Source organism: Protopterus annectens, chromosome 9.part0, assembly GCF_019279795.1.
Source record: "Protopterus annectens isolate FY-2018-M chromosome 9.part0, PAN1.0, whole genome shotgun sequence".
Taxonomy (NCBI): Eukaryota; Metazoa; Chordata; order Ceratodontiformes; family Protopteridae; genus Protopterus; species Protopterus annectens.
In genome coordinates this window covers 1,694,039,683-1,694,063,020 of record NC_056743.1, presented here as the reverse complement: position 1 = coordinate 1,694,063,020, position 23,338 = coordinate 1,694,039,683, and the positions used below count along the sequence as shown (strand labels likewise).

The following is a 23,338-nucleotide window of genomic DNA, read 5'->3' as shown; positions in this document are numbered from 1 at the left end:
GAAAGAATAAAAAATAATATTATTAATTATCAAGTTTGTTATCGTGTTTTAATAAATGATTGCACATATGTCAACATGATAAAGTCTCTGAGATTTGTTTATCATGCCAGGGTTAGTGCATATGAGAATTAGAATTCAGATGATCCCTTCTTTACTGATGGTCTGTTTATTCTTCAAGTACTTCGACATAGAAAATTCCAATTTATTTTTTGAGATCTCAAGAAACTAAGTTCTGAAATAGTAGTAGTCACACTTCAAGTAAATCATAATCACATTTTCTTATTAGAAAAATGGGTTGTATTTTATGATTTAAGTTGGGGTAAATGCTAAAGATGAAACTAAATTAACAGCATTGCATCAAAGCTTAGTACGTTGCCGATCTGACACTAGGTACTTAAAACAGCACTGTCACCAAGATGGCTGCACATTCCGCAGCTGCTGTGATGATTTGTTATTAAAGGAAGATACTTGATTGTGTATAACTAGTGAACAGGATACCATACAAGAGAAGACACAGGTCAGAAGCTCTCAGAATAGCATGTGGCCAACTAGTAGGCCATCTGAAGTAACATGTGGCCGAGTTGCACATTCCTTGGGGTGTCAAATATTTTGGGAGAAATACTGCATGGTACACTAGGCAAGGGTAGGGCACCTGACTGATGTATCCGCTACTGACACCAAAGGTTAGATTAAAGAAGGCTACCCAATCTAGCCTGGGCTTCAAAGCACTCATCAGCTATTCTGTGAGGCAGGGGTTGCTAAGTCTTACAACATAGTAGGATGGCCTGGCTATGCTGTGGCAAGGTGACATAGCACCATAACATGAAGGGTACATGTGACCAACAACAGACTATCAGCATGATGGGATATACATTGCTTCAGACATCTGACTTGTTTACCCCATGTGTTTTTGGTTGCACATATCATCTTGGTGCCATCTTCCATACCACTGTTTCTTGTAAATATCAGGCCTTTAAGATATCCAGTTCCTAAATGTTGATACATGTCTCATGCCATGATTGCGGTTCTGTTTCGTAAGAGGCCTGTGCATTTTTTAAATTTTATTGGCTGATTAAGCCACTAGACAAAAGTGCCTCTGTCTATGGGTAACCTATAAAGAAGAGCATCTCAAAGCATGCAAATGGATGTGGGCAGAGTCACATAAGGGGCTGCAGGATATACAGGTCATTTGTAACTTATAGCTTTAACCCTTTGCGCTGTTCTTTAAAACTAACTTGATGTTATGAAGGTTCAGCACCAGTCCAGAGTTCACTAGTGTAGCATAAAAAATGAATATGTCATGCTATTTGCATTTTTCTATACTTTTAATCTAGTACAAGAGTAACAATAATCCATTCTGCTCTCTGTTTTTGCTATGAGAATACAATATTACTTGTTCAAGACTTGGATGCCAAGAAATTCATTTTGACAGGTGGATTTTGAAATCCGTGTTGAGAACAAGTAATATAGGGCTACAGTCAGAAACCCAGTCAAAATTTTTTGTAGAGTGTAGAGATTTAGCTCTTCATGTACTACTAATTATGGAAAAAAAGGAAAGTGTTTTACTGGTTTTCAAAGCTGGTAAAGAGTTTGCAAGTGCTGTCAAACAGTTGGCAGGAGACGTCTTTACATATCTTATGTGAAAGAGAAAGTACTTCCATTTTGACTGAGTGACATTCTCTATGCCAGCAGGCAGAAACAGACTTGAAATGAAGCTGCTTGTAGTTTTGCCTCTATCATTTGCTGTTGGTCAACACTATTTGCTGGTAGTGCCTAGTGCTAGATGTGATCTTAACAGCTCTTGGGGGGGGGGTGCTTAACAATTGCTAGTCATCATTCTAAGTGTTGTGAAGAATGGGTCTTATGCTAGATTAGAACTGAAATAGGTTGTCTAATAACTGATAATCATGGTGCTCCATGTAATGTAATAGTCTTTCATTGTGGTGTCCTGTGTTATTTCTTGACCAGAGGCCATTTGTACTGCTGTGTTGATGTCCAGTAAGGGACATAGACATCCACTTCTCCATCTCACTTTGCAGCAAATGTCTGTCAGGCCACATCCCAGTTCTGACCTGTTCTATTTAAGCACATGTTCTGATGTATTTGTTAATATGGCCTTGTGGCAGAATGGAAAGAAACCCACATGTTCTGATGTATTTGTTAATATAGCTTTGTGGCAGAACGGAAAGAAACCTTGCATAACCACAGCCCTGGCAATCCAAATTTGACAAATGAACATAGGAGGAGTCAGCTGGGGATGGGGCAGGGGTAGGATGCTTGAAGATCATTTCACCCATCCTGAGGAAGACAACGGTACAGTCTTCTGCACAGATGACACTTTGCAGAGGTTGGTTGCATTTGAAAGGTAGCAGGGAGGGTGATTTGTGCTGACAAGTAGCACTAGTGTTACAGCTGAATACTGGAGTGCATATTTAAAGAAAACACAAATGTGTGTCATTACTTGTAATCCTGCTGTAGTGATGTGCCCATTAAACCCCTACAGGGTGGTAGGTATTTAAGAATGTGAGTAACAGTTCATGTGCTCCATCCCTCCCAGAGTCTGGAGATTTGGAGGCACCCAGTATGGGCTTGGGGAGGGGGGGTCAATGGTCATGCTATGTTTGATAATATCCAAGGAATGAATAATACATCACTGCAATAGGCGAAGGCTACTGTGATAATTAACCTCTGTGTCAGAGCTGAGACCAGAACATATTTTTCATATAGACTGATATTTATTTTAATTTGTAATTCACATAAATTGTATGAACTTGGTTTGACACAGCCATTGCATGGCTGCTGTATAATTTTATGTTTTTAACTACAGTGTTTCACTCATACATTCTTTGATTAACAATAAAGCTGTTTTCCCCAGCTACTTGAAATAATCTGGTCAGAAGTATGCATCTGGCAGAATATTTTGACCTAGTTTAATTTCCATTTTTTAATTCCCATTGTTTGTACATTTCAAGTTCCATTAGTTAGCTGGAATGGCTGGATATCACTTATGTCATCTACCTCTCAACACTTGTACACCTTATGAAGCCCTCTCTGGCCTCTGTCAAAGGTCATGCAGACAAGGGAGGTATGCCACTCCCACCCACAAAAAAAACAGGGCTGACCAACAGTAACTTCATCCTGGCATCCCAATCCAGTCCTTTCAGTAGCCTGGGCTTGTTTTTAAAGGCAGGGCACACGTGGTAGATGTCCTGTTTTTGCTCTGGGCATTTGCCTTTTGCTAAATGTACATCACTAGTACCACAACTAAGATGATCAGTCCCAGTTCTACCACAGCAGTCCTAGTCACTTTAATTTACTATATACGCCTGGAAACTTCTTTCAAGTGTGAAAAATGTACAAGAGGTGCAGATTCAAACTGATAACGTACCTCTGTCTTATTTCTGAAACTGTCCTTAACAGAGAGAACTTTCAATGTGCAGAAAAGCTTAATATGAAGGGCAAACAAAGACCAACAGCTTATACATTGCTAGCTCTGATAGCTGGATATTGCTTAGCAGTCAGAAAAAAAATGTCATCTTTTCGACTGGCTGGGGGTGGGGTGAAATTCAAGCTTAGCAACATGATATTGTAAACCTCCTTCCAGGCATAAAAATGGTGGATCAGCTGTATGTAACAGTAAATGCTTCAGGCCACATGAACCCTGACTGACGTCAATACAAGAAACCACAAACCATAACCAAATGTTTATGTAAATAACCCCTCAGTAGCTTGACATGGAAAAAAAAAAAAGCAGGAAGCAGCTGAGCTGTCCCTTCTGTGGAGGACCTGCACTGCAGGCAAAGACGGCTGCTGACTTCTCCTTTGTACTTTGAGTGTTGTAGCTTCCTGTACCCTGAGATTTCACAAGTGGTGAAAGTTAATACTTAAAACTGTAATTAGGTTTAAACAAGGCAATTGTAATAGCAGAAACGTGGTTTACCTAGCTAAATGTGTGTCATGTACCAGTTATTACATAGGGAAGACGGAACGTCAATTCAAAAAGAGAATATATGATCATATGTACAGTAGTAGAACCAAGGATATGAACAATGCATTATACAGACATGTAGCTGAATGTGGTGAAACACATATTTTTAAATTTGGTATAATTGACCAAGTTATAGTGGACCCACGAGGTGGGAACATCAAGGCTCAATTAAGTAAAAAGGAAATAATATAGCAATAACCCATGCCTGGGTGTGGGTAATGCTGGATTTACCCACGGTTGGCGCCCTCGGGACCAAACAAAGCCAACCGTGGGTAAATCCAGCATTACCCACACCCAGAAGTGGTTATTATTATATTAATGACATTATTTAAGAAAAATAATAATTACTTTTCTTAAATAATGGCATTGTATAATGCCTCCTTGCTGCCCTTCCGCCGCTGTCTGTTATCCGCAGCAGTTCTGATGTACTGCGCATGCGTAAGCCTACGCAGTACATCAGAGCTGTGGGCAAAAGCAACGGAGATCTTCTCCATTGCTTTTTACTGTTTCGCTATGTTAAATGGGTTTAACATAGCGAGACAGTTTTGAAAAAAGCAACGGAGAATCTCTGTTGCTTATTTTAAAGCTGTCTCGCTATGTTAAACCCATTTAACATAGCGGGACAGTTTTGAAAAAAGCAACGGAGAAAGCAAGATCTCCGTTGCTTTTACACTTGTAAGCTATGTTAAAGGAGTTTAACATAGCGAGACAGCTTTAAAAAAAGCAAGGGACATCTCCGTTGCTTTTTTTAAACCTGTGTCGCTATGTTAAACTCCTTTAACATAGCAAGACAGTGTTTTAAAAAAGACTTATACTAATGTAAAAAGTCCAGTAGTATAAGTCGATTTACAACGTGCATGCTGGCCAATCAGCGTGCATGTTTTAGAATATTAATGGGGGGTCATGGTATAATATGCAAATATTTACTGATGCAGCTAGGGAACCAGGATTAAATGAATATATCACAATAAAACCAATTTTGAAATCGTGTTAGTATGGTGATAGATAAGGGTGAAAGTTTTTCTATTGTCCCAATTCCATTAAGGTGATGTTTATTATATGAATAATGTATATGTGAGAAAAATTATTGTTATATTTTGTAAGAAGTTATAGTTTGCAAGTATTTATATAAGTTTTCTTAGGTCAACAACACACTTGTTGATATTTATATCATAGGTCAACTATATACTGAATTTTTTAAATAATAGTTATCCAACATGTGCATAGTTATTTAATAGCTATTTTATAGCCGTTATATTTACATCAGTATGTATTATTGTACAGTTTTTAGAAGATGTAGGATATTTTTGTACATATTTATGAATTGACAGACATTTTTTATAATGTAATGTACAAGTTTTATCTTGAGAGAATATGTAGATTATAGGTTAGGTTAAATAGATTTGTATTAGTGATCGTCCAGATCGCTACATTTTAACATTGTTGAAATGTTTTATTACTATGTTACTTTAAATGTATAAGTGGGTGGATTTTAGCGCCAAAAAGTTTTTAAATTAACTGAAAGAGCAATCCGTTAGATATTCTGAAGAAGTCCACCTTAGTGTGGATGAAAGCGCTTAATATCTATGAGTTTTGTTACTACAATGGTCTATTAAAGAACGCATTTTTATTTCAACTTTCATTTATTGTGCATCCGTGGTAGAGTTTCCAGCTTACATCTGGTGGTGTAAAGTTAATATTTGCCCCAAACACACACACACACACACACACACACACACACACACACACACACACACACACACACACACACTATGTATAAATTATAATTTAAGGCAAAGAAGAGAGACTGATCTTCAAAAACTGGCATGATTGTAGTATGCTGTCAAAAATATTCCATCTGTTCTGCAAAACACAGCACCCAAAACAACTACCATCTTTTCAAGTAATCCTATTGAAGTATACAGAAAAAACTTCAGAAAGTCACATGCTTGTTCAGTGAGCATGACTTAAATTCTGTAATGGATCAGCTCTGAACTTAACCTGAAGATAATACTTTTATACTGCTGGATAATTCTGTAATGGATCAGCTCTGAGCTTAACCTGAAGATAATACTTTTATACTGCTGGATAATTCTTGATAATCCTATCTGTAACCAGTGGCTGACATTTGAGTTTTGAAGATTGGGAGGTGGCATTAGTCTGTACAGGCCTTAAAACATTATCAAGAAATGTAATTATTCAAAAGTATTCATATTTTTCCTTCAAGTTTTACATGATGTTTTAGTTGTTCATGTTCTAGAACCTTCCCCCAGGATGAGCTGATAACTTTTACCCTGCAGTACATCAGAGTGCTTTAATACAATGCAACACAAATTAATTAAATAATTAATTTATTTGTTTATTTATTATATATTTGTTTACCGGGAGTGTCCAACTGGGCCAGAGGCCTGTTTTCAGTGGAGGCCCGGGAAGAAAAGCTCCATTACATTTTACAAAATCATACATAGAAATAGTAAATGCATAACACGACATATTTACAAGATAGGTTATGCTGATTCAGTTTTTATACAAAGTTCAAATGAAAAATGAAAAATATATACAGAAAACAAGTAGACAAGTATCATATTGGCTATAGGTCTAAGAGTAAACAGAGATACATTGTGGTAAATTGAGCAGCATGGGAGACAACAATCAGAAACTGCACTGGTTAACTTGCTGTTTATGTATAAAGGAAAGGTCGTGAAGAGAGTAGTTGGGCTAGGGGGTGTACAGATAGGTGAAAGAAATAGCTGAGTACCAAGTTGAATGTGGTGCTATTCAGTGATCAATGAATGTCCTTGTAGTTCTGAGTCTGATAACATCATGTTCCAAATGTATACATTATGTGACTTTGAGAATGTTCCTTATCAAAATAAATTCCCAAAGCAGCCCAGAAAAGAGGTACATGTGCTATGTCAGACTTGTAGGCCTAACAAAGGCTAAATTAAAAGAATTGCTTCCTTGCCAGCATAATCTTCAGAATACAATTCCTCAGTAGCCTTTTGAAGATGTCTTCTTCTCCCATTTGAAACTGAACTGTTTTATTTTCCTCTGCTAGTTATCTAGCTAGGTTTCTAGAATGTTGTAGTCGCAGTACGTCCAAGATGGATTCTTCAAAGTGTATGTCACTATTTTTTTTTTTTGATTGGGAGGAATCCCCCACACCTTCTCCATCTGTTGTAGTTAAAACCAAGACCACCAAACATCAGGATAAGTTAACTTCAGGTCAAATAAAAAGCTTTTAAGTGAATTCTCTAATCTGTCTTTCATTCTTAACCAAAGAGGCTCTGAAGAATAAGTCCTCAGTGGTCCATTGAAATATTCACTGGTACTGATATGGTGTCGTGTTCCTCCAGCAAGCCTAGAGATGAAGGTAAGTAGCAGGGCAACATCGGTGTCTGAGCCTGAGTTAAGGTGTTTCAGAAGTAGCAAATTCTTTGCTGACTTTGGACCACATCCCCATGCTCCTTGCATAGTATGCAGTCTTTATTTAAATGCATGCTTTTGGCTTTGTTGCGACACTTTTACAAGTGGTGTCTTTGTGCCTGTGTGTCTGTGTGTGCCTGTGTGTCTGTGTGTGCCTGTGTCTGTGTGTGCCTGTGTCTGTGTGTGCCTGTGTCTGTGTGTGCCTGTGTCTGTGTGTGTGTGTGTGTGTGTGTGTGTGTGTGTGTGTGTGCCTGTCTGTGTGTGTGTGTGTCTGTGTGTGTGTCTGTCTATCTGTGTGTGTGTCTGTCTGTCTGTGTGTGTCTGCCTGTGTCTGTCTGTCTGTGTGTGTGTGTCTGTCTGTCTGTGTGTGTCTGCCTGTGTCTGTCTGTCTGTGTGTGTCTGTCTGTCTGTCTGTGTGTGTGTGTCTGTGTGTGTGTGTCTGTCTGTGTGCGTCTGTCTGTGTGTCTGTGTGTGTGTGTGCCCGTGCATGTCTGTGTGTAGGTCATAGACATTTTATTTATTACCTTTGTTTATTATAGGTGTGAGGTTCTTTTAGCAAACAGGTAGAGTACCAGTGAAAATCTTCATTATTTTACTTTTTTTCTTCCCTCCTCATCATTCTGTTTATAAAGTTGCTGTCATTTTTTCGCCACAGTATAGTTTGTAAGAGTGAATGGAAATCACGGTTACGTTTCCACCATTATTGCATGATGTGGTTCATCTTCCCATTGGTCTCTTTGTCAGCTTGGTAAGAACCTTTTAACGTATCATTGAGTATTTTTCTTAACTTTTTGCAAGACTGATTTGTTTTAATGAGCATAATTTTTCTCAATTCCTCCCTAGCTTGTATCAGTCTCCTGTATGACATTTTATCCTTTTGAGAGTAGAGGAATGCCCCTGGATGCTACTCCATGATGCCTCTGATGTTACATCTGTAACCCTTGTCTGTACTGGTACAATGTTTGCAGATGTTACTGTAGTATCCTGAGTCTGACTGGCTTCCTGCACAAGATATGCCCTGCCTTTGGAAATTATAATACCAATAGTTTATCTAATGAATGGAATGATCCCAACCTATCTCTTTCTTTTGAGTAGCAGTTTTTGGCCTCACAGTGGCATGTATACCCATAACCTAATGTGTGGAAGCATTTCGAGTTGCATAATTCTTCTTTCTTGCCTGGGCATGAAGGACCCACCAATCTAATTTTGTACTTTAGGTCTACAGTTAATTCCCAAGAGTCACAATCCTATCAGGGGGATCTAACTTCTTTGCATTTACAATGCCTTCTTGTAATGTAGGGGTTTTAGGTATTCTGGTTCCTTTGCAGCTCTCAAAAACATGTCAGTCAGTAAAACGCTTTTAAACTGTCCATACCTATGCAGCTACCCTAACCCGTGTGATCCACATTGTGGCTGAAAATAGTTTGCACTGAATTCATTCAATTACTTTATTAACAAATAAGTATGTAAGTAAGTAAATACTCACAGTTCAATTACTTTATTAACAAATAAACACGGATGTAAGTAATTAAATACAGTTCAATTACTTTATTAACAAATAAACAAGTATGTAAGTAAGTAAATACTCACAGTTCAATTACTTTATTAACAAATAAACAAGTATGTAAGTAAGTAAATACAGTTCAATTACTTTATTAACTAATAAACAAGTATGTAAGTAAGTAAATACTCACAGTTCAATTACTTTATTAACAAATAAACAAGTATGTAAGTAAGTAAATACTCACAGTTCAATTACTTTATTAACAAATAAACACGGATGTAAGTAATTAAATACAGTTCAATTACTTTATTAACAAATAAACAAGTATGTAAGTAAGTAAATACTTACAGTTCAATTACTTTATTAACAAATAAACAAGTATGTAAGTAAGTAAATACAGTTCAATTACTTTTGATGCGTTAAGAAGGAGGTGGGACCTGGGATTGTAGCAAGTTCTTTATAAAGCAGAACAGTCTCACTCACACACACACACACACACACACACACACACACACACACACACACACACACACACACACACACACACACACACACACACAAACAATAAACTGTCCTTGATCAAAGGGGATGGCCCCAGAGGAAAAGACAAAGTTAGCCAAATGATGGTTTACAGGGGTCCATTTATCATTACAGGTCTCCCCTCAGTAGTAACAATTTGACATATGAGTTCAGAAGTGTGCTGTTGCCTAGAATTAGTTCTTCTACAGTTAGACATAGGAGAAATTGCAAAATGAACTGCCTGATCATTTCTGACAGTGTACAGCTTAAAGATACATGGCACATGGGAAGTTCAGTGAACCCCAATCACCCAGTTGAACCCTTTCACTTTAATTTCATAAGTCATTGCTTGGGTAGTACCTTAAATGTGTGCCATTACCACAAACTACACCATTGCAATAGCTACTAAAGATCCTTCTTTTGTGACAATGATATACTCATTATTTGTCTAGGATGTAGTCTGATTTTTTTTAGATAAAACACTGCATTGTTTTCAAATTGAGTACACTAGAACTCCACCAAATTTTCATAGCTTTTCAAGTAAGAACACATCTCCTGACTAAGATTTGAATACATAAATGCAGCCTTCAATGAGATAGCACAGAGTGTGTGCTTGCATGTAGGTTTGTATCTAGTGATTTAACAGTCTGCATGTGAGCTGGTATTGCAGTTTATAGTGTAGTTCTAAGAGTGCCATGTGTTCAGTCGAAGTAGATACCTTTCTTCTGTGCCATAAAATCCTACCTTTGGTTTTCATTTTTGGGAAACAATGCGGCTGTTCCCAGATGAAAGGATTGGAGCATCTAAAGGTAAGAATAAAGTCTAACTGATGCTAATCTAGTTCTGATAATGTGATCATCAGCAAAAAAGGATTGCAGATGTAAAGAGATATTCTTTCTGTGGTACATTTACAAACTGCCTTTTTATACGTAAGGAATATTTAAAATTTCATAGATAAATAATGTATTTCTGTCTGTCATAGAGGGCAAGGCTTATATGTGGCAAACCAAGAAGCTAGTCAAAGTAGCTAGTGAGGAACATTTTGTACCAAACCTAGCATGCCCAAGACTGATTCATCAGGGAAAGGTGCTGAAAACATTTGCTGTTCAGCTCTTTGCATATGATTTTACAGAACAGCTGTGAAAGCTGTGCTAGTTTCTTGATGTTAAAATCTGAATCTGCTAGATAATTTGTAAAAGATTACCAGAGTGCTGCTAGAACTACACTACAGTGAAAGGGTTACCTGTGATGATTGTGTTTTGGTGCAAAACAGCATAAATAGTGCACTGAAGCAGTGTAGACTTAAGAGAGAGGGGTGTAAAACTGAATGAGATTTCACTATCAACAGTCAGACAGGAAAGAGTAAAGAGGATCTTTTTAAAATGATAGCTCACAGGCAGCATGTCAGGTGAGTAAGGGATGTTGTACATAGAGTGGGTACAAGTGGTAGGAAGAAAAAGATATTTTTCTGTTGTACCGATCAGGTTTGAGACTCCCTGATTGAAGCATGACATCTCTTTCTGGCAGTTACATAACATGGAGAATATTGAAAGAATGATTCCAAGTACAGAGGAAGCAGTCTGTGCTAAAAGCTGTTTAGGACATAACAGAACTTTACAGTGTACATATTGAAGAGGATAATGGTCACAAATCTTCACAGGAGTAAGTAATGATTGTGTGTGTGTGTGTGTATTTACAATGCCTTCTTGTAATGTGTGTGTGTGTGTGTGTGTGTGTGTGTGTGTGTGTGTGTGTGTGTGTGTGTGTGTGTGTGTGTATGTATTTACAATGCCTTCTTGTAATGTGTGTGTGTGTTTATTTTTTATGTTTTTTTTTTTTTGTTTTACTTAACATTTGTTTACTGGGATAGTCTGACTGCACAAAAGCCCATTTTCAGTGGAGGCCCAGGGAGAAAAGCTCCAAAGACAGTTAACATATTAACATACAACAATTAAAAATAGGTAAATTTTAAAATACAAATATTTAGGAACACAAATGTACAAAATCACTTAAGAATACTAGTTTGAACACACCATAATGGCTAATAGTTGCCCACAATATTAAAAAAAGAACATTCATTAGGATGACTAGGCAATAATAAAGCAAGATGGTTATTAGTTGCAGTCAGATGAGAAATATTAGCAAAAACTGTATATAAAGTTACGAAAAAGGAACATCAGATGAGAGAGAGAGAGAGAGGCAAGAGTCTCAGATATGTAAGAAAAGTGACTAAAGTGAGGAAAGTATAGAGAGGAGAGTAGAGTAAGAAATGTGAATAGGAGGAATAGGGAAAAGAGCTATGGAGATGGGATGAAAGGGAAGGGGCAAAGGTGAGAGGTTAAAGTTAAGATGAAGGAAAGAAGTTGGAAAGGATGAAATATTACAGATGTGGAAGGGGTAAGGAGGAAGTAAAAGAAGTAAAAAATATATAGGGAGGAGGTGGTATGAAGGGAGAGTAAGTAGTGAAACTCAGAGACGAGGGGAAAGGTTTAAGCAGGCCAGGTGAAAACAGGGGGAAAAGAAGGCAAATTACATATGGTGGGTGAGGTGTGGAAGGAAAGTAAGTTGAAAACCTAGTAGATAATGGAATGGGTTTAACCAGGACAGATATATGAACAAAGCCACTTGTACCTGAGGTAGAGTCTTAGTTGATTTTCAAAGTAAGTGTGGTTGGCATTAGTGATGATGGGCTGAGGGATAGAATTCCATATTTTGGAGATGTAGTTTGAGTACAGAGAGTCACCAACTTTATTGCTGGATTTATAGACCTGTAATAGAGATGTGTGTGAGAAGCAAAGTGGGCAAGTGTTAGAGTGGGACTGAAGCATTAGTAGAAGAGCAGGGGTTTTGTCAGGTTGGAATGCTAGCATATAAGCTATAGCAAGTTGAGTGTGCATTAAATAATGTGGTAGTTCTAGCCAGTTTAGTTGGAGTAAGGCAATGCAGTGGAGAAATCTGAAAGGAGAGTTGGAAGTGAATTTAGATATTTTATTGTAGCAAGAGTAGCTTTGTCGCCTCACAGTAAGATGCTGTCCGGTTCGATTCTCAATTAGAGCGTGTTCTGCATGGAGACATGCGTGAATGGGCGTACCTTCGTTGAAGGTTGTGCGTCAGGGCTGGTAACTCGGCACGTAAAAATCAACTACCAATCATTAGCGGACCGGAGTTCCGCTGTGGCGACCCCTAACCGGGAAAAGCTGAAAGACACAACATTGTAGCAAGTTTCAAGTCATGTTAGAGTAAAAATTGAATTACTTGTTGTTGTTTGTCTTTCAGCTTTTTCCCAGTAAGGGGTCGCCACAGCAGAACTCTGGTCCGCTAATGATTGGCAGTAGATTTTTTTTACGAAACGCCGAGGTGCCAGCTCGATGCCCAACCTTCAATGAAGGCACGCCCATTTACGCACTCATGTCTTTTGAATGCTACCCAACCATGGGGAGGACATGCAGACTCCACACAGAAGGCACTCCCAAGCCAAGCCGAGAATCGAACGGGAGAACCTCTTGTTGTGAGGTAACAACGCTACCGCCGTACCACCGTGGCATACTAATTAATTAAGTTAGTGAAGATAGGAGTGGCACAAAGGAGGGTGAAGTGAAGATGAGTTCTTGCTAATGTGCACCCTAGAGTAGTTATTGAGAAATGGTTTGATTCTATAAAGAGAGCCTAGTTTGATATGTGTTTTCTTGATTGACTAAGTTGTAGGTCAAATTTCAAATTATTGGCAATTATTGTACTTAGTAGTTTAGTTTGGGATATGGCCGTTATTTGGTATTGTTTGTGGAATGTATTTGGAATGGGGGTGGTAGGTTTTGATACTTGCTGGGGTGAAAGAGCATCAGATTTCTTTTGGAAGGATTCAGAATCAGTTGCAAATCACATAGCCATGATATATATGCATATATATATATATATATATATATATATATATATATATATATATATATACACACACATATATATATATATATATATATATATATATGTGGGTGTGTGTGTGTGTGTATTTATATATATATATATATATATATATATATATATATATATATATATTTTTTTTTTTTTTACTGAAAAATTAGAGTGGAAAGAGAGAAGCTCTGAGGATGGAAGTACTTGAGCACAGAAAAAAAGATTCATGTAACAACTTCCTCAGGATGCGTAACAGGCTTAAGTCTGGTTTGAACCACAAAGACAGAGCAAAAATACAGGAGTCAGATCTTGGAAGAGAGCTTTAGAAGAATAAAGTTGAAGGTTACGTACATGAAGTACATGATGAAGGCTAGAGGAGATTTTGACAGCTAGCCAAGTCATGGCTGTATGGATTGTGTGATGGAAGAAGTGAGACAGGTAGATATGACTGTAAAGAATTCAGGAGAGGGGCTCTAAACAGAGGGAAGCAGCAACAGTCGGCATGACACTCCGAGTCCATGTAAAAATGCAACAAAGGAGGTTGGTGATGATGATGATGACCAAGTACATGATATGTCAGGAGAACCGAACAGACTGAATAAGCCATGTGACTGTTTCCTTATAACAGTTTGGTGACTTCTATGAAGAAAAATGCATTACGCTTATAGATTAGTTCACATCTGCTATGGTACCACCATTGGTAATATATATGTTATTGACCCTTATTATTTTTACTTAGAATTGCTTTTTTTTTCTTTTCATGGCTTGTTGCCTGACCTCATATAGTTCACATCGCATGTCCAAACTGTCAACTTTGCAAATGACAGCGTGATGTTCCTAATTCAGTTTCAATTCCCACTGTCTTCCTTCCTTGAACATTACACTGATCTGTTTAGATTGTTCTACTTTTGAAACATAATAAAATCCAAACTCTCCCTTAATTTATATGGCAAGGAAAGACCCATTTCATGCCCTCAGAGTTCAGTATTATGGAACATGCATTGGAGTTGGCTGTGTTTGTACTTCTGTAACTTACCTTACAGACCTGGTCTCAGAAACTGAGGTCTGGTTGAGAGGTAAGAGCTAGAAAGTTACTGTGAAGTTGGCCTTCTGTTTATCCTCCCTATCTAAGAGTGTCTCTTGGCAGAGGATGCAGATCCAGCTAAGATATCATCTGGAAATATGATGTGAGGGCACAGTGATGCAACAATTGGCATTGCCCCTTCACAGCTTTTGTCTCAATAGTTGGAAACCAATGTGTGTTTTTTCTTTGCAGAGTATTCATGTCTTTCCCTTCTCCACATGGATTTCTGCCTTGGTCTCTGGTTTCCTCTCACAAATTAAAGGTATGTAGGTAGGTAAACTGGTGATTTTCTGATATTCCATGTTAGGTTTTGAGTCCCCACAATGAATGAGTGGATCATACTTCTCAATCTTGTTGGAGCAAAATATCTGGATAAAGCCTAAAATGATGGGGGGACAAATAGGGACAAATTTTAAATATTGCTCTTACAAACTTAAAAAGTTGATAGAATAATACGTTTTGCATTAGCATGAATTTTCAGAAGGATGTGGAGTCTTAAACTCAAATATTTGTCATTATTTAATGACTTCAGTCCTCAGCTATTTGCCAGAAAGGTACAGATTTTAGGAGAGAACACACCAAAAATGTGAGGCAAAAATCTGGACATTCTGCAAAAAATCTGTACAGTTAAGAGGTATGGAGTGGACGGAGAAAGGGCTAGTAAGACAACAGTCTTTAACATTGCATATCTAATTCTAATGGAAAAATGAAATAATTAGGTCACAGATTTCTTCAGTATACCTCTCAATAGACTTGAATGTCTTTTTTACATACCAACCCATTTGTGTCTAAATTCATCCCCCCCAAAAAAACCCATACAGGCCGTATTTACTGGATGTAGGTCAACAGATAACTAGTGATATCCAGATTAGGGTCAGGAAAATCTCATAATAAAGGAGGCAGTGTGAGAAAGCATAAGCAAAATATAACATTGTATGTTGAAAAAGTAAAAAAAAACTTGTATGCTTTGCTGTCCAATGTAGAAATGAACTGTTTTTTCACCATTTGCTTTAATAGACAAACAAAATGACGTTGACATCCCTTCCCCTACACAAAAGGAGCGTGAGAAGAAGAAGCAGCGGCAACCCATGTGCCAGATCAGCGGTGTCAAGAAACTGATGCACAGCTCCAGCCTAACGAACTCCAGCATCCCCCGCTTTGGGGTCAAAACAGACCAGGAAGAATCACTCTCAAAGGTACATGCTAACGTGTAAATTAAATGGCTTTTGTTTCATTCCAGTCCCTCGTCTTTTTACCTAGTAAATTTTACAGAAGTGCAACTATGCTTTATAAATGCACACATTAAGTGACTAGTAAAGTACATACAATGATGTGTTTATACAAATTGTACACTTATTTCATTAAAGGAATGTCAGCTTCCAAATACAATATAATTTGCTTCTGTCTCTCTGCTTACAAAGAATTTGTTCAGATATTAAGCCTTAACAGTGAAAGGCGCTGCTACACATAGAACAAGCTTTGCATTTAAATATAAAAATCATAAATTCATAATGTTCTAATTTACCAGAATATTTTTGCAGATTGCATAAGGAATCATAGTTGCCTGAAACAGAAATGCACAGATTGATCAGTAAACTTGATACACACTTTTCCAGAAAGGAAAAAAAAAAAAAAAAAAACACTTTGGGATTCAGAAAGAACCTCACCATGGGCACCAAGAGCTGTGACCAAAAGGAACTGTTTCAATTATTGGGGAAAATGTGATTCAAAGACAAGTTAGCCGCAATGAAAAAAGACCTCATTATCAGCTAAATCTGCAATTCTCTGAATAGCAGGTAATTACCATGATAGCAAATCAGCACTTTCCTGCAGTAAGCACTTTGGGTGGGCCCATGCATTTCACTGGCACAGCCACACACCCTTATTCCATATACACACACATACATGCATGCCCACTTTTACCTTATCCTGAGTGGACAGAACGAGACGGATATATCCTCTTATTTTGTCGCTGCTGTTGTAGGTCATTTATAGTTACAGTCAGTCAGTAAGTAATGCCAGACGTTACAGTTTCATTCTTATTGTTCAGGAAGTGCATTGTGATGCTAGACATGTTGCTGTGTTAATTTCTTTAGTGAGCCCAAGTAATAATTTAGAGTTTCTCCCTGGTATTGTTTGGTCCTTTAGTGCTATGTCCAGAAGCCGTAGCACAGCTGTATACTTGTATGGTGGATTCCCAAACTAACTCACCCTCATCCCTCTCAACTGTCTGAGATTTTACAGAACTCTTCTGATATTCTTCTCCTCCATGATCTGTCCCTCATAACTCATGAACTATTGCAGTCAGTCAATAATGCCAGACGTTAGAGTTTCACACTTCTTATTGTTTAAAAAAACAGACTGCACTACAAGCCCTATTGAGTTAATTTAGAGGGCTAAGGCTCTGGTGTGCTAGCAAGCTGCTTTCAGTGCTGATGTTGCAGGGGTCAAAACCTTCCTTCCTTTCTACTACTGTAACATGTTTAACTTTTGACTTAAGAAAATGAATTGAGTATCCCTGGTGACTAGTGTTAGTACAGAGGACTTGTTTGTCTTCTAAGGAGCTAATTTGTGTACAGGTACAGGGTTCAAAGATTTTTGTAGCTTACCTTTACGTCTCTGGTGTCTACTGTCTGCCCCCTCTCCCACACACCTGCCAATAGGTCTTAAAACTGTTGTTTTATTAACTTGTAGATATCCTTGATGTCTAGGTGTCGTTTTCCCTCCCATTATTGCAGGATTTGCTTATTAGTCTAGGAGATTTTAGAGGTATCTTACACACACACACACACACACACACACACACACACACACACACACACACACACACACACACACACTCTCTCTCTCTCTCTCTCTCTCTCTCTCTCACTCTCACTCACTCACTCACTCACTCACTCTCACTCTCACTCATGCACTCAATCTCACAGCTTCCCTCATGTGATCGCACTCCTTGTAAACACACTCTATTCACCTCTCGCATACAGTAACACCACTAAACCCCCTACTGTGACCACCTAGGCAGACATGCTCATGCACACAGACACCTACACATACACAGACACACACACACACACACACACACACACACACACACTTACAGACAATTTAGAGTCCCCAGTTCACCTTATGACATGTCTTTGGAAATTGGGAGGAAAACAAACCCCCCCCCAGAGAAAACCCATATGAATACAGGGAGGATGTGCAGACTTTGTACAAAAGGCACCCCAGCTGAGAACTGAAGTGGAGAACTTCTTGCTATGAGGAAGCAACACCCATTGCTCCACTGTGTTACTGTACTACCTTTCCAATAAACTCTCCAGCACTTGCATATAATGTGATGTCACCTATTGAAAACAATGAGTGAATGCAAACTTTTGTTTAGGCTCATTGACATTGTTAGCCAAGTGAGTGTCTGAATCTCTCAACTGCATAAATGTTTTACTGCAGGAATGTCAGGTGGAGAGAGCACATGGCCAATTTGCATAGGCCGTTATCCCAGAATGCCTCACAAGCATTTGTAGTAGACCTTAGAGACAGCCCACTGCAGTGCTGCACCTCTTCATATTACAGCATTAAGTTCTGTCTTTGAATCGTTAATGGTTACTCTAACTCTAGATGGGAAGGCTTTTGCGCCTCCTGCAAGAACAAAACATTTTCTTTGGAAATCTCTTGCATGACATTGGTCATTCTTAACTGAGGACAAATTGTGACATATCTGGGTGCTCACAGGAAGAACTATCTCTGTCCCATAAGAGCTTACTGGAAAGGACAAGTGGTAAGTGTGATTCCTGGACTCAGAAAAATACAAAATGGTGGTTATTAGCCATTGCCATATCTGAAGAATAGTATTAAATGTTGAAAAATGGGACCACAGTAGTTTGTTTCATTAAATGTAGCTGAACAGATTGTTTATATCCCCTGTTTAATCTTTTTTTTTTTTTTACAGGAACTAGACAGTTTGAACAAGTGGGGTCTTAATATTTTCCGAGTGGCGGAATATTCCAGTAATCGACCACTAAGCTGTATAATGTACACAATTTTCCAGGTATGGACCTCAGTGCTACTTGTAATAATAAAAAGTATGAACAATAGAGTGAGGGAGACAGAACTAGGGTTGGGAGATGTAGATGAATCAAAAGGAAGAAGGGAAGAGTGAGAAAACGCTAGAGCAAGATAACTAAATCCTGTAGCACACACATTGTCAAGGTGTTTGTTACTTTCGATTCAGTGGTTGCTCTTCTTTTTCAGTGCATTTCAGAGTCTATCTTCTGGTCAAGATTTCTCTGTTTCATTCTCTGCTGCTAGGTCTACTCATTCTGGTCTGTTCTCATGCGTTTCATTTAACTACTGTCCTCCATCAGTGTGTTTTAGTTTGGAAGCAGTATCTGAGGGATCTTTACAGATGCAGATCGGTAACTTGTGTGTGCTGTCCTGTAACATGTCTTTGTTTATTTTGATTTGAGTCTCTCTCCCTCTCACTTTCTTTATCAACTGTTATATGAAGTCATGATTGTATAGCCCTCCACCCTTCTGACTGGTGGTAGAAGTGATTGGTTGCCAAAATGTATAAACTTGGTCTTGACCTCTGATGGATCCATAGCAGTATTGTATAATTTGGTGCAGAATCAGTGGCTTTGTGATGGCATCAGACAGTGGTGGACTTACTGGGATTGGAAGTGATATCTGTAGGCTGTTTGGCGGTACTAAAAGTTTTGGGGGTGGCTTCAGTTAGCATCAGATACCTTGCAAGTGACATCAACTTGACAGATGGTGGCATTTGGTGGATTGGTGGTGGAATGTGCTTGGTGATGGCATTAGTAAATTTGAATGTAGTAGCCATTTCTGACATTTAGCTCTGCAGATTAAGGCTATAGGCTCACAACTGGCCGTGGTCATATACTAGCAGGACATCCTGTTGTCCAGTTAGTACTGCCTATTAAGTCAAAGTGAAGGTGAGGGAGTTGAGTGGGAAGGGGTAGGCAGTCTGAATCTGTAGGATAAGTAGTTCTTAGAGGGTGAGTGGAGATCAGAAGGTCTCCTAGTAAAAATAAATGGGCTGTAGAAAGAATATTCCCTCATTCATAGGAAGTATCCAGATTAAAACATACCACCCCCAAAAAATCACCCCGTATAAAACCAGTCATAGGCGGAGTTAAGGAAGGGATTTAGGTGAGTCGGTACAGCTAGTTTAAATTCAGAGTCCTGCAGTGTTTGTATAAGTAGTCAAGGATTTTTTTTGTTTATTTCCAGGAGGTTTTGAAATGTTGCTATCTTGAGTAATTACGAGTAGCCTAGAAGGGTAGGATGTCACTCACATAAAAAGAGAGTCAGGACTTATTAAAAGGTCTAAAGGGGAGAGGTAAGCAACAGAAAGTTCTAACATAGGACTGGCACACTTTATTCAAAGGTAGACTGCCCCATGAAAGCTGGATAGCAGGTACTCACCTGGAAGATTGTAAGGTAGACCGCTGAATGAATGAAGCTTGGCAAAGGCCAAGGGCTCTAAAAGCTAAGACGGGGTAAATTATGTTGAAATTCAAACCTGATAGGGGTGGAACTGGGCATAGCACTCAGATCTTTGATTTGTGCATAACCACATTTCCAGTCCTAGCTGGCACACATGTATATAGAGATATGTGCATGTAATTCAATTTATCTGTTGGCGATGAGTGAACTGATCTTCAAGCTCTTTTCTGCTCCAACCTGGCTCACAAAGACAAGAGTAAAAGGCAGTATATGGGCAATCTGGTGTACCTAATTAACCAGCATGTCTTTGAGCTGTAGTAGCAAACAAAGATCCTACTCAGGTACAGGGACACTTAAATTTTACACAGATAGTGACCATAAGTCAGGATTGAACTCTGGACCAGTGATATAGAGATTTTAACCACTGAGCCATCATGGTGTCCAGTGTGCCTAAGGTTGCCTGTCTCAAAAACCAACATGGCTGTGGCCATCTAACTGCACCACTATGTATGCTGTATTGTTGTTATTTTGCTTACTGAGAGAATAATGGATGCTTGGTTGGTAAACGCTGGGGCAACAGGGCAACACCCACAATTTGGCAGAATTTCATGATGCACTTCTTGTTCTGATTCCTTTAATGTGTGATTATCAACTGTATGTCTTTGAGCAAGTCACTTAACGGAAGAGATCTCCTGAGTCACCCCTGACATGTGTCACTTGTGCCTACTGGGCTAAACCTGTTTGGCAAATAAAACTAAATTAAATCAGAAAAATTGGCTCAATCTTTCTTCAAGTGTTCTATTACACAAAACACCCTAACTAGCCCAGATACGCAGTCACAGTTTGAAAGGCCATGATAAGGGACGCTTGTCCATCTCCTCTTTAACTTTCTAATTCATCCTCATTCATGTTCTGCTTTTCCCGTTTTCCATTCTGAACTCACACTTTTTGTCAGCTTGTTAAAAACTACAGTCCATTGATGGTGGCCAGTCTCTGATCCCCTGTCTTTCTCAAATACATATGAAGCAAGGTTGTCATATTTTGTTACATATAAAATGAAAAACCCTGGTGGACCATGTAAGTTCGGGAATGTCATGGCCCCTTTCTGAAGTACTGTTCGGCGGTGTGTAAATCTGTTTTAACAGAAGCTAAAGTCTGTTGTGAAGTGGGTGTGTGTGTGTATGTCTGCCTGTCTGTCTGTCTGTCTTCAAGCTGCCATAATTCATCCTGTTATTATTGATAGGTACAGCCAAAACCCCACAGAATGTATTTGCACAATTCTGGAAATGCAAAACAGCACAAGGGATTACTATGTCATTAACACTGCATTTTTTATTTAGGAGAGAGACCTGCTGAAAACATTTAAGATCCCTGTAGATACCTTTATAACGTACATAATGACGCTAGAAGACCACTACCATGCAGATGTAGCGTACCATAACAGTGTCCATGCTGCGGATGTCACTCAATCAACGCACGTGCTGCTCTCCACACCTGCACTGGATGTGAGTATGCAAACCCATTTTGAACACGTCACCCATGGCATTCCAAACATTGAAACATATTTTCTGTATTTTAATTAAATTGCAATTTAAAATGTGTTTATGATTAGCTAGGAGTATTTATGAATCCAGGCATGCATGTTTTGGTTACCTTGAATATATTTTTATAAAGGAATGAACCTGATTAAGGTTTCTGTCAGACATTTTTCAGTATCATTTATTTCTTGTGGAAAGTGTGATGCACAAACAGAAAACACTGTAACTGTGATCAGTGTAGGTGCTGGTCTGGGAACACTGTTGTCTGATTAGAGTGCCTTCAGTCTGTCTCAAATTGCAGCAAAGCATTTCATGCATGTAACAATTGTCACAACACAACATACACCATACTTTGTATCTGACTTAGGTGTACTTGCCATTATGGCACACACTTGTGTGTAAAATATAACCTTGACAAGTTTGATACCCACCCTGTACAAACTTCTGGTTACTTAGATGGACGACTGTTTAACAGATGACTGCATTAATCATCTCAACAGTCATCAGTGAGAATTAGTCATATATGAGGACAACAGAAGGATTAATTAGTCATGGATAATGACAGCTTTTGACAACAATAAGTCTTCATGTGATCATTTTGTTAGTGTCATTACAGCAGTAGGAGGTGGTCTCTGAAGCACTGAGAACATTTGATTTGGCTGTCAGGCATGAGGTATATCCGAGTTGCCCACTTCACCAGTGAATGCTGCTCAGTGGCAACTGCACATCCTGAAATGGATTTTCCATCTTATAAGTTGACCTTTTTATAAAATATAAAGTTTTTCCAAAAATGTCTGTACACTTTCTCATCGTAGTTTTTTCTTAACATTTTCTTTACAATCAAGCAATATGCCTTGCAAGATTTTAAATTAGCAGACATCTCAAAATACTTATTTCAGAACAAAAAATGCCTGTTTTCTAAACTGCTACATAAATGTGTGTGTGTGTGTGTGTGTGTGTGTGTGTGTGTGTGTGTGTGTGTAAACTGCTACATTAATTATGTGCGTGTGTGTGTGTGTGTGTGTGTGTGTGTGTGTGTGTGTGTGTGTGTGTGTGTGTGTGTGTGTGTGTGTGTGTGTGTGTGTGTACACGCTTGTTTGCAGTATATCAGTATAACTGCCTATACAGAAAACACTTTCTTTTTGGGAATCAAGGATGTAGGAATTACTGGAATGAGAATGTTAAGGGGTTTTAAGAGATGGATCCATTGTAGTGTACATGTCTTACAGATATAATACGTTTCTTCTGTAATGTAATAATTTTTTTCTTATCTCTCCTCCCACCCCTTTTTCTGTTTCATCCTACCTGTTTTTTATCATATATCTTTCTGTGATTAATATTGTTTCTTCCCTGCTTTTTTTTTTTTTTGTTTGTTTGTTTTTTATTTTTCTCTTTTCATTTCTGTTTGCTCTCCCCGTGCTTCTATATCTCACACTCATGCACCATTCTGTCATATCCTTTTTTCCTTTACTCTTTCATGTCTTTTCCCCATCTCTGTCACATAGGCTGTGTTTACCGACCTCGAAATTCTGGCTGCATTATTCGCAGCTGCCATTCATGATGTCGACCATCCAGGGGTGTCTAACCAGTTCCTGATCAACACAAGTGAGTACTGAAATGCTTAAAGTAAACGTTACATTATTTCACAGAAACAACCTACAAATAAAAAAAAGATTAACTCTTTTGGAACCACCTCAGTGTTTGTCAAGATTGCATTTAGTCTACAAAAACAGTTTCATTTTAGCGTAACTTCCCCACTTAATGGTAATAGCTCATGATTAGTAGAGGTGCTGATACGGAGATGTCATTATGGTGGGGAACAGAGGTGAGCGACACTGGATTGTGTCTTCCTTGAAATGAGCTTTTAATCCAAGATCAGTTTTTACCCATTTCTGCAAGTT

General features: G+C 38.5%; 1 protein-coding gene across 4 annotated transcripts in view; it reads left to right on the top strand.

The window, feature by feature from the left end:
- The window catches only part of PDE4A (phosphodiesterase 4A), a 1,515,730-nt gene that overhangs the window by 1,447,732 nt on the left and 44,660 nt on the right, over positions 1-23,338 (top strand). For all 4 annotated transcript variants that reach the window (XM_044084565.1, XM_044084567.1, XM_044084568.1 and 1 more), the window contains 4 exons: positions 15,448-15,626; positions 18,380-18,478; positions 21,240-21,404; positions 22,943-23,042. In XM_044084565.1, coding sequence (XP_043940500.1) covers positions 15,448-15,626; positions 18,380-18,478; positions 21,240-21,404; positions 22,943-23,042 — 543 coding nt within the window. The remainder of the gene's footprint in view (positions 1-15,447; positions 15,627-18,379; positions 18,479-21,239; positions 21,405-22,942; positions 23,043-23,338) is intronic.